The sequence below is a fragment of the Mesocricetus auratus genome, unplaced genomic scaffold (genome assembly GCF_017639785.1).
Source record: "Mesocricetus auratus isolate SY011 unplaced genomic scaffold, BCM_Maur_2.0 Super-Scaffold_100001, whole genome shotgun sequence".
NCBI lineage: Eukaryota > Metazoa > Chordata > Mammalia > Rodentia > Cricetidae > Mesocricetus > Mesocricetus auratus.
This window is the reverse complement of record NW_024429187.1, coordinates 1,347,354-1,359,598: the sequence shown is the minus strand read 5'-3', so window position 1 is coordinate 1,359,598 and position 12,245 is coordinate 1,347,354. Positions and strand designations below refer to the sequence as shown.

Sequence of the window (12,245 nt, the reverse complement as noted above, 5' to 3'; positions counted from 1 at the left end):
CCTGTGCTGATGTTTGCTTTCCGTGTTTGCCTTCTTTTAAGCCAGAAGGTGCAAATAGCTCTATTGCTGTATTACTAAAGCCCCTCTGTTCTGGCACCTGGGAAATACTTGTTAAAACTCATGTTGCACAGATTTCGGAGCACACTGTATCCATGTTATTTAATTTTCTCAGCTCTGTGTTTGGCAAAGTTGATTACTGTATATCTAGTTAGTTAATGATCAAACAGGTGGAGATATAATTGGGCCACGACAGTGCTGAGATTGTACTTTCTCAGGATTACCACAGAAGGCTATCAGTCACCAGATAGGATTACTCAGTGTTGGTAACAGAGGTGATCAGGATTTGAATCGTGGACTGAGTGCAAGTTCAGTCATTTTGTGCTCTTCAATACCATGTCACACCTGAGTGCTCCTTACCTCTCCAATTTAAACTGCTGAGAATTGTGGCCCAACCCCCAAATACACAGGCTACTAACTGTTGATCCTTACTGAATGAAGCAACTTATAAGTTCTACTTAGGAAAAACTTTTCCACGATGGCTGTCTGGGCTTTTCAATCTCATGTGCTGTTTGAACATCAAACTTTCCACTAGAACAATTCATTTTCTTTGTCTTATTAAAATTTATTTTTAGTTTCTGTTTTCTCTCTTAGTCTTGCTTTAGACTGTTGGCTACTGGGTAACTGAAAGCTTCTGTTAGGACTCAGGAAGATTATATTCCAGTTGCCACTGGAATGCGTCACCTCACCAGTTACAGGAAGTGGAGCCACACCCCACTTTACAATGTGCTTCGAGATCAGAGATACCCACAATAAGTACAGCTTGTAAACCTTAGTTCAAAACCCAGAAAAGCCACACCCACACGAGCGGGCAATCAGAAAGTATAAGTGGTTTACGACTGTTCCTTCCAAGCCCATTAAAGAAAAAAGGAAAGCTATTTGTTCATTACTAAGATGAAATGAAATTCGAGGGAAGATGGATGAATCTGGAAATTATTATAGTGAGGGGTAACCATGAAGTATTAAGACAAATAACCCACTCACTCTTGAATGTGGATCTTAGCTTGCGTATGTGGTGGTTAGAGGCTTGTGAGTGTTGGTTATTAAACCAGAAATGGAGTGACCAGGGTAACAAGGCACACTTGACCAGACAGTGCATGTTATGACAATGTGTGGGGAACCTTGGCGGATTCCACGGCAGGCGAGGGTGACCAAGGCAGGGGACAAACACGCCAGGCAGACAGAGCTTCAGTGAGATTAGAAAGGGAAGGGGGGCGGGAGGATAGAAAGGAGCTAAAGAGACACAGCCACAGAGAGTACAGAAGAGAAGAGGGACACAGGAAGAGTCCTGCCTGCCCACAGGGGACAGTGGAGAAGAGAGAGGGAAGAGAGTGTAAGTGGGCGGGGTCTTTCTTTTAAAGGGGTCCTTTGCACCTGGCTGACCAGGGTGCCAGGTGACAGGGACAGGCCAGCATGATGCCTGAATCCTCACAGTGCAAGCAGGAATGCCGCAGGCAGATGGGTTGGAGGCAGTAGATGGGGACCGGTGGCACAGGAGGCTACCCCCAAACAATATAGACTCCCGTAATGAAATCCAGGGACTCTGGCCTCCATTGTGCTCACACAAACTAGCAAGCCTCATTAAACTCGCTGAGCCCGCCCCCGCCCCACCCCCAACCCAGACACCAGTGAGTAAGACATGAAGACCAGCAGGACTTATTGGGAAGAGCGGTTCAGCGGGAGGAGAGATGAGCTAGGGTAATGAGGAGGAAGTGACTAAAATTCATTATGTACCTGTATGAAATCGTCAGAGAATTAATTACAAGGGAAAAGCAAAACATATAAAAATCCTTTCCAAAAAACCAAAGCTGTGCTTGGGATCCTGGTGAGGACGCTCCAGTGCGAACCTCTAGCTCTCCTCAGCGCGTCTGGCCCGACCCCGCGGCCTTCCAGGCTTCTCAATCTCCCCGGGAGCCAGCGCGCCCGCCGTGACGCCCTTTTCCAGCGCCTCTGACGTCACTGCCCCGCGCCGGCGGCACGTTGGCCTGGCCGTGCCTCGGGCTGTGGCGACGGCGGAAATGTCTTTGGCTAGTGATTTCTACCTGCGCTACTACGTGGGCCACAAGGGCAAGTTTGGGCACGAGTTTCTGGAGTTCGAGTTTCGGCCGGACGGTGAGCGGCGCAGGGGCCGCGAGGGAGGGCGAGCCCCCGGGGGGTGGGGTGGGGTTCAGTTTCTTCCTTTCTGTTTTCTTTCTTCCTTATTTTAATTTACTTGTTTCGTTTTGAGTCAGGGTAGGGTGGGAGGTCTTGTTGTTTAGTCCAGGCTGACTTCGAACTCACGGTCCTCCGGCTTCAGCCTCCGGGATGTCGGGGTGACAGGTGTGTCACCATGCTCCAGCCTCCCCGCGGGGCACGAAGGGCTTCTCTCCAGCTTAGAAAGAGTTTGCGCGTGTAGCAGGCCTGGGTGTTTTCTGTGAGAGCAAAATTGCCGTAAAGTTATCCAGAAAAGCCAATCCTGCTACCATCGGGAAAGCTGAACATAGAAGAAAAATTTGGAACGTAGAACGGAGAGTCTGTGCCTCGGCAGTGTTAGCAGAAATACCAAGTGATGCTTCAGCAGATACTTGAAATCTCTGCGGGACCTTTTGCCTACTCACTCATTTACTCTGTGAGTTAAGGCTGCTTCATAGGGGAGGAAGCCTCTGTCTAAACAGGAGTGTGATGAGGGTTAGGCTTTGAAATGCCATCCTTATCAAGATACGTGGATGGATGACACTCAGAGGTAAGGCAGCTAACGAAAGCTTCCTAGAGGCTCTTTTCTCATTGCCTCCTACGTGTTCAGCCCTCTTAAAAAGAAGCTGAGTATCTCCTCCCCAGACACTGGCTGTCAGACACATTTAAGTGGACAGTGAACACGAGCTCTGTGCTTTTTTTCTAAGAGAGGCAAAGGCCACAGAAATAGCTGCTGTTGCTTTGGGTGAAGAGTGGAAGACTTGCGTGGTCCCAATCATTGGTGGAAACCACCAGTAAGGTTTTCCCATGAAATAAGGCCTCCTGACCCCCTGCAGAGTGTGCCTGCTGTCCAGTAAGGAGCATACTTGCTGTAGATCAAGGAGAAACATCGTGGATGCCAATCTGATTGTCTTTCAGATTGGTTATCATTAAGAAAAAGGACAGTCCCGGACTGACAGCAGAATCCTAAAACTTTTCAATTTCTCTAAAGATGATATCTGCCAGTATTTTGTCAGAAAGCTGGTAAACAAGGAAGGTAAGAAGTCCGGGACCAAAGCACCCAGGATTCTCAGCTCCGACTTACAGCTCTGAAGAAACAATACACTAAGAAAAACTTCGAAGATGGAGGATATGCTAAACTTTTGGCCTATAGAATGAAAGAAACCAAAAAACCAAAACCAAATCAAAACCAAAAAAAACACCAGGAATAGATTTCCAAGAGACATAGGCTGTGCTTGCTGAGAGCATCTCCTTTTAAGTCTGAGTCTAGTAAAGAGTCACGAATAAGTGATCAGACCTTGAAAGAAGAAAAAGAGAAAAGCTTCCCCTAAGCCAGGTATGGTGACTATGCTTTTAATCCCAGCACTTTGGAGGCAGAGGCAGGTGGAGCTCTATGAGTTCCAGGCCGGTCTAGTTTACAGATGAGTTCTGGGACAGCCAGGGCTACACAGAGCAACCCTTTTTGTAATAAACAAAACACCAAAAATAAAATACAATAAACCAAGTTCAAACCAAACCAAACAAAAACCCCCAAACTAAAAACACTTCTAGAAGGTGAGACACTTGAGATAAAAAAGAAAAGCTTTCTTGTCTTCTGAGGGAGAGAAAAACCAGAGACAAGTGGAGTGAGCAGTGGTTTGTGGAAGTCCCTTCCCTGTAGTGTAAGGCAGTTCTGTCCTGGACATTTCTGCTTTCCTTCCCCAAGGGTTTTAGTTTTGAATGTACATTATGTACTGGGCAGTACACAAGTGCCAAAGCTGAAGGTTGAACTTGAGACACAGATGTTTAACTAAGCTCATGACTATAGATTTCAATTAAGTGCTGTATACGTGTTTTCAGACAAGGTTCCTTGAAAAGGAAAGTAGGGGAGGATCATGTATATGAATCAAGCATTTCCGAAGTAGCGAAGGTAGCTGTGACCCTCAGTTGTTTAGAAACTTAATAACTTTATCTTTGTTCTCCAAAATTTGTTTGGAGCAAACTTACTCTTTTCTTTGTGGTTGTGGTGTTTTTTTTTTTTTTTTTGATTTTGTATTTTTCATTTGATTTGATATTTTTCTTATTTCTTTTGTAATTCTGTTCTTAGTCCCCTTGCCAGTGAATGCCATGCAGCTTGTCCTTATCACCCTGAATCACACAAATTAAGAACAAGACTTATCAGGGAAATGTCATGTATGGATTGGTTCTCGTGCACCTTTGGCACCAAATCATTCCACTTACATGAGAAATAGTGATTAATAGAATTTACAGTTCCTGTGGGGTACACCCAGTACCTTAACCTAGCATTTCAGCAGATGAGGAAGAATATTTTGTATTAGTAGAGAAAGGGTTGATGCAAAGAGATTTCTTAAGTCTTGTGTGAACCTGAGCAAGTTGCTTAACTTGGTTTCATGTCCTGTGAATAGGTGAGAAAGTGAGACTTGCTGCTCGAATTCCTTTAGAGGTCAGATGAAATGTTGTGAATGCTGCCTTAAACACCGGCATGTCACACTTGAAGAGAATACTCTGTGTTTTGTCACAGCACATTTAGTTCAGGGGCTAGATTAAGAAAGTAATCCTAATTGTTGTGAACAACTTTAATCCCAGCAGTTAGGACACAGACTGAGGCGGGTGGGTTGATCCCTGTGGGTTCAAGGCCACCAAACTGCCTATATAGTGAGATCTTGTCTCAGAAAGGGGGAGAATGGTGAGAACAAGCCTTAACAAACCTGACCCATTGTATGTAGAAGCTATGGAACATTTTAAAATTTGCTAGCTCACTTTTATAGTATTGAGTGTGCATCACTGATCTTACAGGAGGAAAGTAGATTTACTAATGAAAGTGGGATATGAAATTGTCTTTCCCTTTAAAATCGCTCATGCTCTTCCTTTTTTCTGTACAGGAAAGCTTAGATATGCCAACAACAGCAATTATAAAAATGATGTGATGATCAGAAAAGAGGTAAGTTGTTCTATCTATCTTTTCTCTTTTGAAATGGGGTCTCACTCTGTAGCTCTGGCTCTACTGGGATTCACAGTGTAGAACAGGCTGACCTTGAACTCAGAGAGATCTACCTGCCTCTGGCTAAGTTCTTTTTACATTTATCTTTACATTTACATTATCCTGTCTGCGTTGACAAAAGTTATTCAAAGGCTCTGTTTCAATCAAGAAACCAACTTTTAAATGGGAAGGTTTCTCTTTTAACTACATATGATTATAGCTTTTTTAAAGGTTTTTTAAGAGAGAGAGAGAGAGAGAGAGAGAGAGAGTGTGTGTGTGTGTGTGTGTGTGTGTGTGTGTGTGTTGGGTACACATGTAATGCATGTGTGGAAGTTAAAGAACAGTTGGTAGGAATTGTTTTTTCCCTGCTATGGAGGTTCTAGGGATTGAACTCAGGTCTTTAGTTTTGGCTATCTTTACCTACTTGGTGGTTCTGATTTTAACATTTTGTAACAAGAGAATCAACTTGAATATTTATAACCTCATATCCTTTAATTCATTTGTGAAGTGTGATTTTTAAATGAAAGGCTTGGAAGTGTGGACTGGGCTTAGTGTGTCAGCTCCTGTGTGATTGTGTTGTGTCCTCGCTCTATAGCTCTTATGTTGCTCCATTAACTGCAAGCAAGTAGATTGTTGCTGTTACAACCGGCAGACTGTGGAGCCTTAAAGCAGCAGAGGTGAGAAGAGGGAAGGGTGTGTGTTAAAGGGCAGGAGAGCAGAAAGAAATCGTGAGAAGGATGGATTTTAATTCTGCAGCTTTGGAATAAAAAAAAAATCATGAGAAGGATAAATTTTAATTCTGCAGCTTTGGAGTCAAATTCAGTTTTTTTTTTGCTCCTATTCTGCTGGCATATTTAGGATTTGTAGCTTGCTTTTGTCATATCTTGCTGAACGGTGGGAAGACAGATGGGCGCTATAAGATTTTCCTGTCATTTTTTTCAGGCGTATGTTCACAAGAGTGTAATGGAAGAGCTGAAGAGAATTATTGACGACAGTGAAATTACAAAAGAGGACGATGCTTTGTGGCCATCCCCTGACAGGGTTGGCAGACAGGTCTGTGCCTCGTGGTTCTCTCAGGTGGAGAGAGTCACAGTTGACAATATAACGGCTGTGTCTCATCGTAAGCACTCAGCTTGGTTTCTTATTGGAACTTTGATTATATAAATTTCATTTTCTTAAAAATATCTTTTGTGGTGTTAGAAATTGAATTCAAGATTCATCCATGCTAGGCAAGCAAGTACTACATCCAAGCTATGCCTCCCAGCTTTTACTTAGCTTGATTTTCTTTGCTATCTCCAACTAGTAGAGGAGTTAGCATAAAGCTCTAAATTCAGACAATATTCTACATCTTTTGTCTAGTCTGTCCAGCTAAAGTTAGGATATTTTGACACTGTTATGTAAATTAGTCATTATTGTAAATTATTTCTATTGTAAATGAGTACAGTATTGCTAGCTAAATTTGAGAATTAATTCTTATCACTGAATGCAGCAATTCACTTTTTCCAAATTTTTATCTTTCAGAATTTGTTTATTTGAATGCCCCAGAAAAAGTCTTGGTTGATTTTTTTTTTTTCCTTCAAATGGCCCACTGTATTTGCCTCTTACATTCGCTTCAGAATACTTGATATTTCTCAGAGTGTTCCCAAAGAACTTTGCAGGCCCAGTTTCACTCTGTGTAAAGACAGTTTGGTTTCTGAATTGGGTATTTTCAATTCTTGGAGAAATGAAATACAAGACCTGAGAGAAAGAAACACTTAATTTCATTTTTCTATGTTCCTGAGTATTGTACTTTATATCTGCCACTTTCTCTGACTAGAAGAAAGTGTAGCGAGATCTAATACGTGCTCAAAGTAGCAGAAACGCAACTGTTCTCGGCAAGAGCCCAGTGTAGAGTATGGTGTGCGGAAACAGCAGTGGTGGTCTGTGTCCTGTGGGAACCCGAGGCATACATAGCAACACTGTTAGCATAGTAGTTTCTTTGTATCTGTGTCTACAAGACAGCCAGATATTTTAAGACTATTAACCCTGCCTCTACAGTGAGGATATGACATCTAGACTTGACTTTGTTTATAAGTCGATATACTTCTTTTGGAGGGTGGTTTGGCAGTATGCATCAGAAAATGTCCATATTTTCCTTCTACTTTTGCCTTAATGATCTCATTTCTGAACTATCAGTTCTAGAAAAAATAACTGCAGATATGGAGAAGTTGTCATTAGAAATAAAAAGTTTTTATCCTAGGGAGAACCAGTGCTTGTATCTGTGCACTGGTGATATGTTCTCATGATGGGTAGCAGGCCTGCTCTAGAAATTGCCACTGGCTAATTAAACCAAGGATTTTGTGATTATCAGAGAATCTTAGCTAATTCTCAATTTGCTATATCTCATGAAGTCCATAGTTAGGCCTTTTGATTAAATAGCTAGGACTGTTTTTTAGCATCTACTTTGTAATTCAATGTAAGAACTCTTCAAACATGCAGCCCTTTCATTAGCTTTAGATTTCTGGGTAAACAGTATAGATAAAATTTATATGATGATAATGGTACTGGAGCAACCACATTAGATCATATTGTTTTATAAGTTCTACTTTTCATTGAATTTCAGAGAGTATTAGTCTATTAAATGGGAACATTACTGTTTTTTTCTATTCAATTTTATATAGTGCCAAGTACTTCTATTCACCAGAGATAATTACTTATTTTCCCCAAGAATATATAAACACACAACACAGCCTTTATAGTAACATATGAATATATACATATACATTAGAAATATCTGCATTTATAAATGTTAACTTATATTTTAAAAACCCAATATAGAAAGTAAATATGACGCTTAAATATACTTAAGTATATTTTTATCTCCTTTATATTGGCAGTTTTGATTACCCTGTAATATTATTACATAATATTTTATAATATTAGTATGATTAATGGAACATTACTGTCATGGTTGCATTATTCCTGGTTATTGATATCAATGTATGTCCTGTGCTTTATGAGTGTAGGATTGTACATTTGTGAAATAGGGCCAATGAAGTCTGTACTCTTGTAAAGGTGTTTTAGAGACTGCCGAGAGTGTGTGTAAAATCCCAGCATTCAGGCCTGATGTGTGGCAGGAGCCAAAACGGTAGCCATTGTTGATGTCATATATTCGTAGAAACTTACCTAAAGGGAAATGCATTTTGTGATATTTTACGTGGGTTTGTATTTGTATAATCATTTCTCTAACATATGCTTTAAAATGACAGCTCTCATATTTGCCAACATCATAAGAAGCATTTCTGGGTTGTTTTGTCTGAGCCCCCTTTTCATGACGGCTCTGGGAAGCGGTTCTGGCTCCCAGAGGCCAGTGCTCATGTGCCGTCGGTGATGTTATATTAAGAGAATTCAGTCTAGCACATTAAATTTCTTTTGGAGAGAGTCTTTCTATGTAGTCTGGCTGGTCGGGAACTTTCTCTATCCCAGACTGGCCATAGACTGCCTTGCCTCCTGAGTGCTGGAATTACAAGCGTGTGCCACCGTGCTTGGCTGAGATTGAATTTCTTTCCCCCTCTATTAAGTCCTAGAAAGTTTGCGCTTCTTTGCAGCATGAATACAGGTATCTTGTATCTTCTGGGGTAGACTTTTGTTGTTGTTGTTGTTGTTGTTGATGATGCCATTTCTCTGTTGTTTTTGTTTCCAGGAACTTGAAATTGTAATTGGGGATGAACACATTTCTTTTACCACATCAAAAATAGGTTCTCTTATTGATGTAAATCAATCCAAGTAAGTATTTTAAAATCTTTGGCTGAGCTGATATAAATCATTAGTGAGGCTCGTGTCAGAACTGTGGTCTGCTAGTAAGGCAGCTTAGTATTCAGATGCCACTGGGACTTTTTAAAAGTAACTAAACACTTGTTATCTTGTCTGTCAGAGAAGTTAACAGCATATTTCACTAAGTACTCAGTTCAGCAGTGTACATAATAATGCATGATTTTTGTTGGTCATTTTGTATTAAAAAGCCTGGTTGTAATGGCACAAAATGTAAAGGAAGAAAATTTTGGGTTGGTCATCTTCACTGGGCTCATATTATATCATATTTTCCCCTGGGTTTAGCACTTGAAAAATGCAATAGGTATGTGTGTGAGCCATCTTTGTGCTTAGGTTCTTTGCAGCATATACTTAAGCTTTGTTGGCCTGAATCATTAATCATTGAGTCATTTCTTCATGATCCTTTCCCTCAAAATGTGCCCATATTGCTTCCATTGCTTCATGTTGCTCTAAATTATAACTTAATTATGAGCTGCATAGCAGCCTTGCTTTGTCTTCAGAGTTAGAATTGTGCCCCGCAATAGTAGCTGCTTCAAATAAGTATTAAAGAAGGGGAAAGGGATGAATGTACAATAATAACTGGACACCCATGTTCATGAGGAACAACTGAATTTTTAAAGCTGTAAAGACATTGCTACAGTTGGTGCAGACGTGGGCTGTGTACTGTGCTCTCCAGAGATCAGTGAGTGTTGGTGAGCTGCATTCCTCCTTGCAGGAAGACACAGGCTCTAATCTTTCCGTTCGTTCACTTCAGTTGCCAGCAAATGTTCCTTTCCCTAGATTTTATAAGCTTAATTGGTACAAATGGTTTGGTTTGTTTCAAGAATTTATAAGATTGTGTTTCATAGGAATCAGAAGGTAATTTTATTTATTTATTCTTTTTAATTTTAGGGATCCTGAAGGCCTCCGTGTATTTTACTATTTGGTGCAGGACTTGAAATGTTTAGTCTTCAGTCTCATTGGACTACATTTCAAGATTAAGCCAATTTGAATCGGATACTTTTGAGGTTATTTATATATTTAATTAAAGGAAGGGTTTTTATTGACTATTTTGGGATTTTTATGAATGTGAAACTTTTGTATATAAACTCAGCATGTGAAAAAAAAACAGGTTTAATGGTTTTCCTCTCTTGGGTCCATGTGGACTAGACAGTCCCTATATGCAACTGATTCTGTAAATAAAAGTCTTTTTTTGTTGTTGTTGGAATTTTGTTCTAATAAAATGTACCAAAGCCTGGATGTGGAGTGGGTGGTCATTGTGTTCTCTCTCTGTGTGTGTGTATGTGTGTGTGTGTGTGTGTGTGTGTCTGTCTGTCTGTCTGTCTGTCTGTCTGTCTGTCTGTCTGTCCTGGCTGAATCAGTGACTCACTTTATTCATAAGTTGTTGTTGGATGAGCTCAGAGCAGAGGCTCTCATCTGGAAATTCATAGCCAAATCCCAGCTGCTGAAGGTACCACAGAGTTACTCTTCTGCTTGCATACTTCATAGGACTTACCTTTGTAACACTTTCCTAGGTTGTTTACAGAGGTTCGAGATTTTTTTTTTTATATTATCACATGCTGTCTTTGGATACTTCACATTTAAATATTTTTTTAAGTTGTTGAAGGAGTGTAGTCAGCACCCCACATTTGGCCTTATTCCTATGTGTGCTTGTGTGCTTACATGTTAGGAGTTGACTTGAAGCTTTACAGTTTTAACCACCTATAGTGTGCATGCCTATTGTCAGCCTCTTACTGGAAACGGCGTTCATGTTTCCCTAGTCCTTCGCACTTCCTCCCATTCACCTCGTCTCTGCTAGTACTGCTGCTGTCCTCTTTCTCCTCCCGAATGGTCTCAAACTCACAGAGATCTGCCTGCCTCTGCCTCCTAAAGGTGTGTACCACTGTGGTGGCCAGAGCAGAAACCCCAGCACTAGGAAAAAGATGCTGAAGGGTCAGGAGTTCAATGCCTATTTCATGTAGTGTAGGCTACATGAAGTCCTATCTGTAAAGAATAATGCTTTAGCAGAGATTAGCTGAACTTACGGACTCCCCCAGTGGTGAGCAGTGGAGTTGGGGGGCTCATCAGAGTCTTCAGAGTGTGCATGGCCTCAGTTCTCTGAGCTGATGCATGGAGAACATGGATTGAAGGAGTGAAGCTCAGCTGTGGATCAGTACTTAACTGTTTTCCCTTTTAAATGTTTTGTTTGTTATGGATGCTCACTTGCATGTGTGTTTGTGCACCCACAAATATGCCTGGTGCCTTCAGAGGCCAATAGAGGATGCTGGATTCCTTGGGACTGGAATTATCCCCATCCAAATTCAGTCCTCTGGAGGAGCAGCCCGTGCCCTTGGCCTCTGAGCGACCTCTTCAGACCCATCTTTCTTATGACCTATAAGTGGGTTTTATCCCTGAGTGCATAGAGCCCAAATATCCACCTGAAACCCTTCTTCGAGTCCCTTTTGTCATTCTTACTGAGTTCTGAAGCATCTTTTTCATTTCTCCTGTCTCAGTGCTTGTGTCTCAGCAAGGACCATGTGAGCAGGCCGGATAATGCAGTTAGAAACAGAAGTGATTGCAGATGCTAGTAGACATAGGGTGGTTTAGGGCACAGGAAATCTTAAAATAGAGCTCTTGGTTTTCCTAAGAGCTGTGAAGTTTACCATACTTGAGAGTTGTGAAAGGTCCATCTTAAGACAAGTACCAAGAGGTGTGAAGCTGGCCAGGACCAGCCAATCAGTCCTCCCATTGAAGGCGGTGAGTCAGCCCATCCTTCCCTGTGGGCTGGTGGCTACTGCAGGTGTCCGTCACCTCAGCCCGGGGCAGGAAAAACAGCTTGCAGCTGTGAAATGATGATGCCACTGATGTTTGTGGGTCCCACTAGAAGGTTTGAAAGTGACTAGGATTGTAGCTGTCTAAACATTGTAGGACAGGCAGTTGTGGCTTCACAAATAAAGGCTTTGACAGCAAAGAAGCCAGGGAAATAAATGTGTGTGTGTGCGTATGTGTATGGCTTTTGTGGTTTCCTTCGCTGTTTGTTTTTTTCACAAATGTAAATTTAGAAGACAAAATTCAAGAAAACAAAACATACAAGTTTTTCACCTTTTTGATTAGATGGTCATGTGGGGTTCAGTACTTCCTGTTTTGTGCTCTTTGGTTAAAGAGCCGAATGGGAGGTGATTCTATCGTCCAGTGCTAATTGTGCTTATTACCAGCTTAGAGTTTTCTAGAAAGTCAGAGCTTAGCT

General features: G+C 41.5%; 1 protein-coding gene across 1 annotated transcript; it reads left to right on the top strand.

Moving 5' to 3' along the window:
* Positions 1-2,001: 2,001 nt before the first annotated feature.
* On the top strand, positions 2,002-10,256 carry LOC101839653 (mago homolog B, exon junction complex subunit). Its single transcript, XM_005072857.4, has 5 exons — positions 2,002-2,169; positions 5,112-5,170; positions 6,152-6,262; positions 8,892-8,974; positions 9,911-10,256. The coding sequence occupies exons 1-5, from the start codon at positions 2,076-2,078 to the stop codon at positions 10,008-10,010; spliced, it is 447 nt and encodes a 148-aa protein (XP_005072914.1). The 5' UTR covers positions 2,002-2,075; the 3' UTR covers positions 10,011-10,256.
* Positions 10,257-12,245: the final 1,989 nt, after the last annotated feature.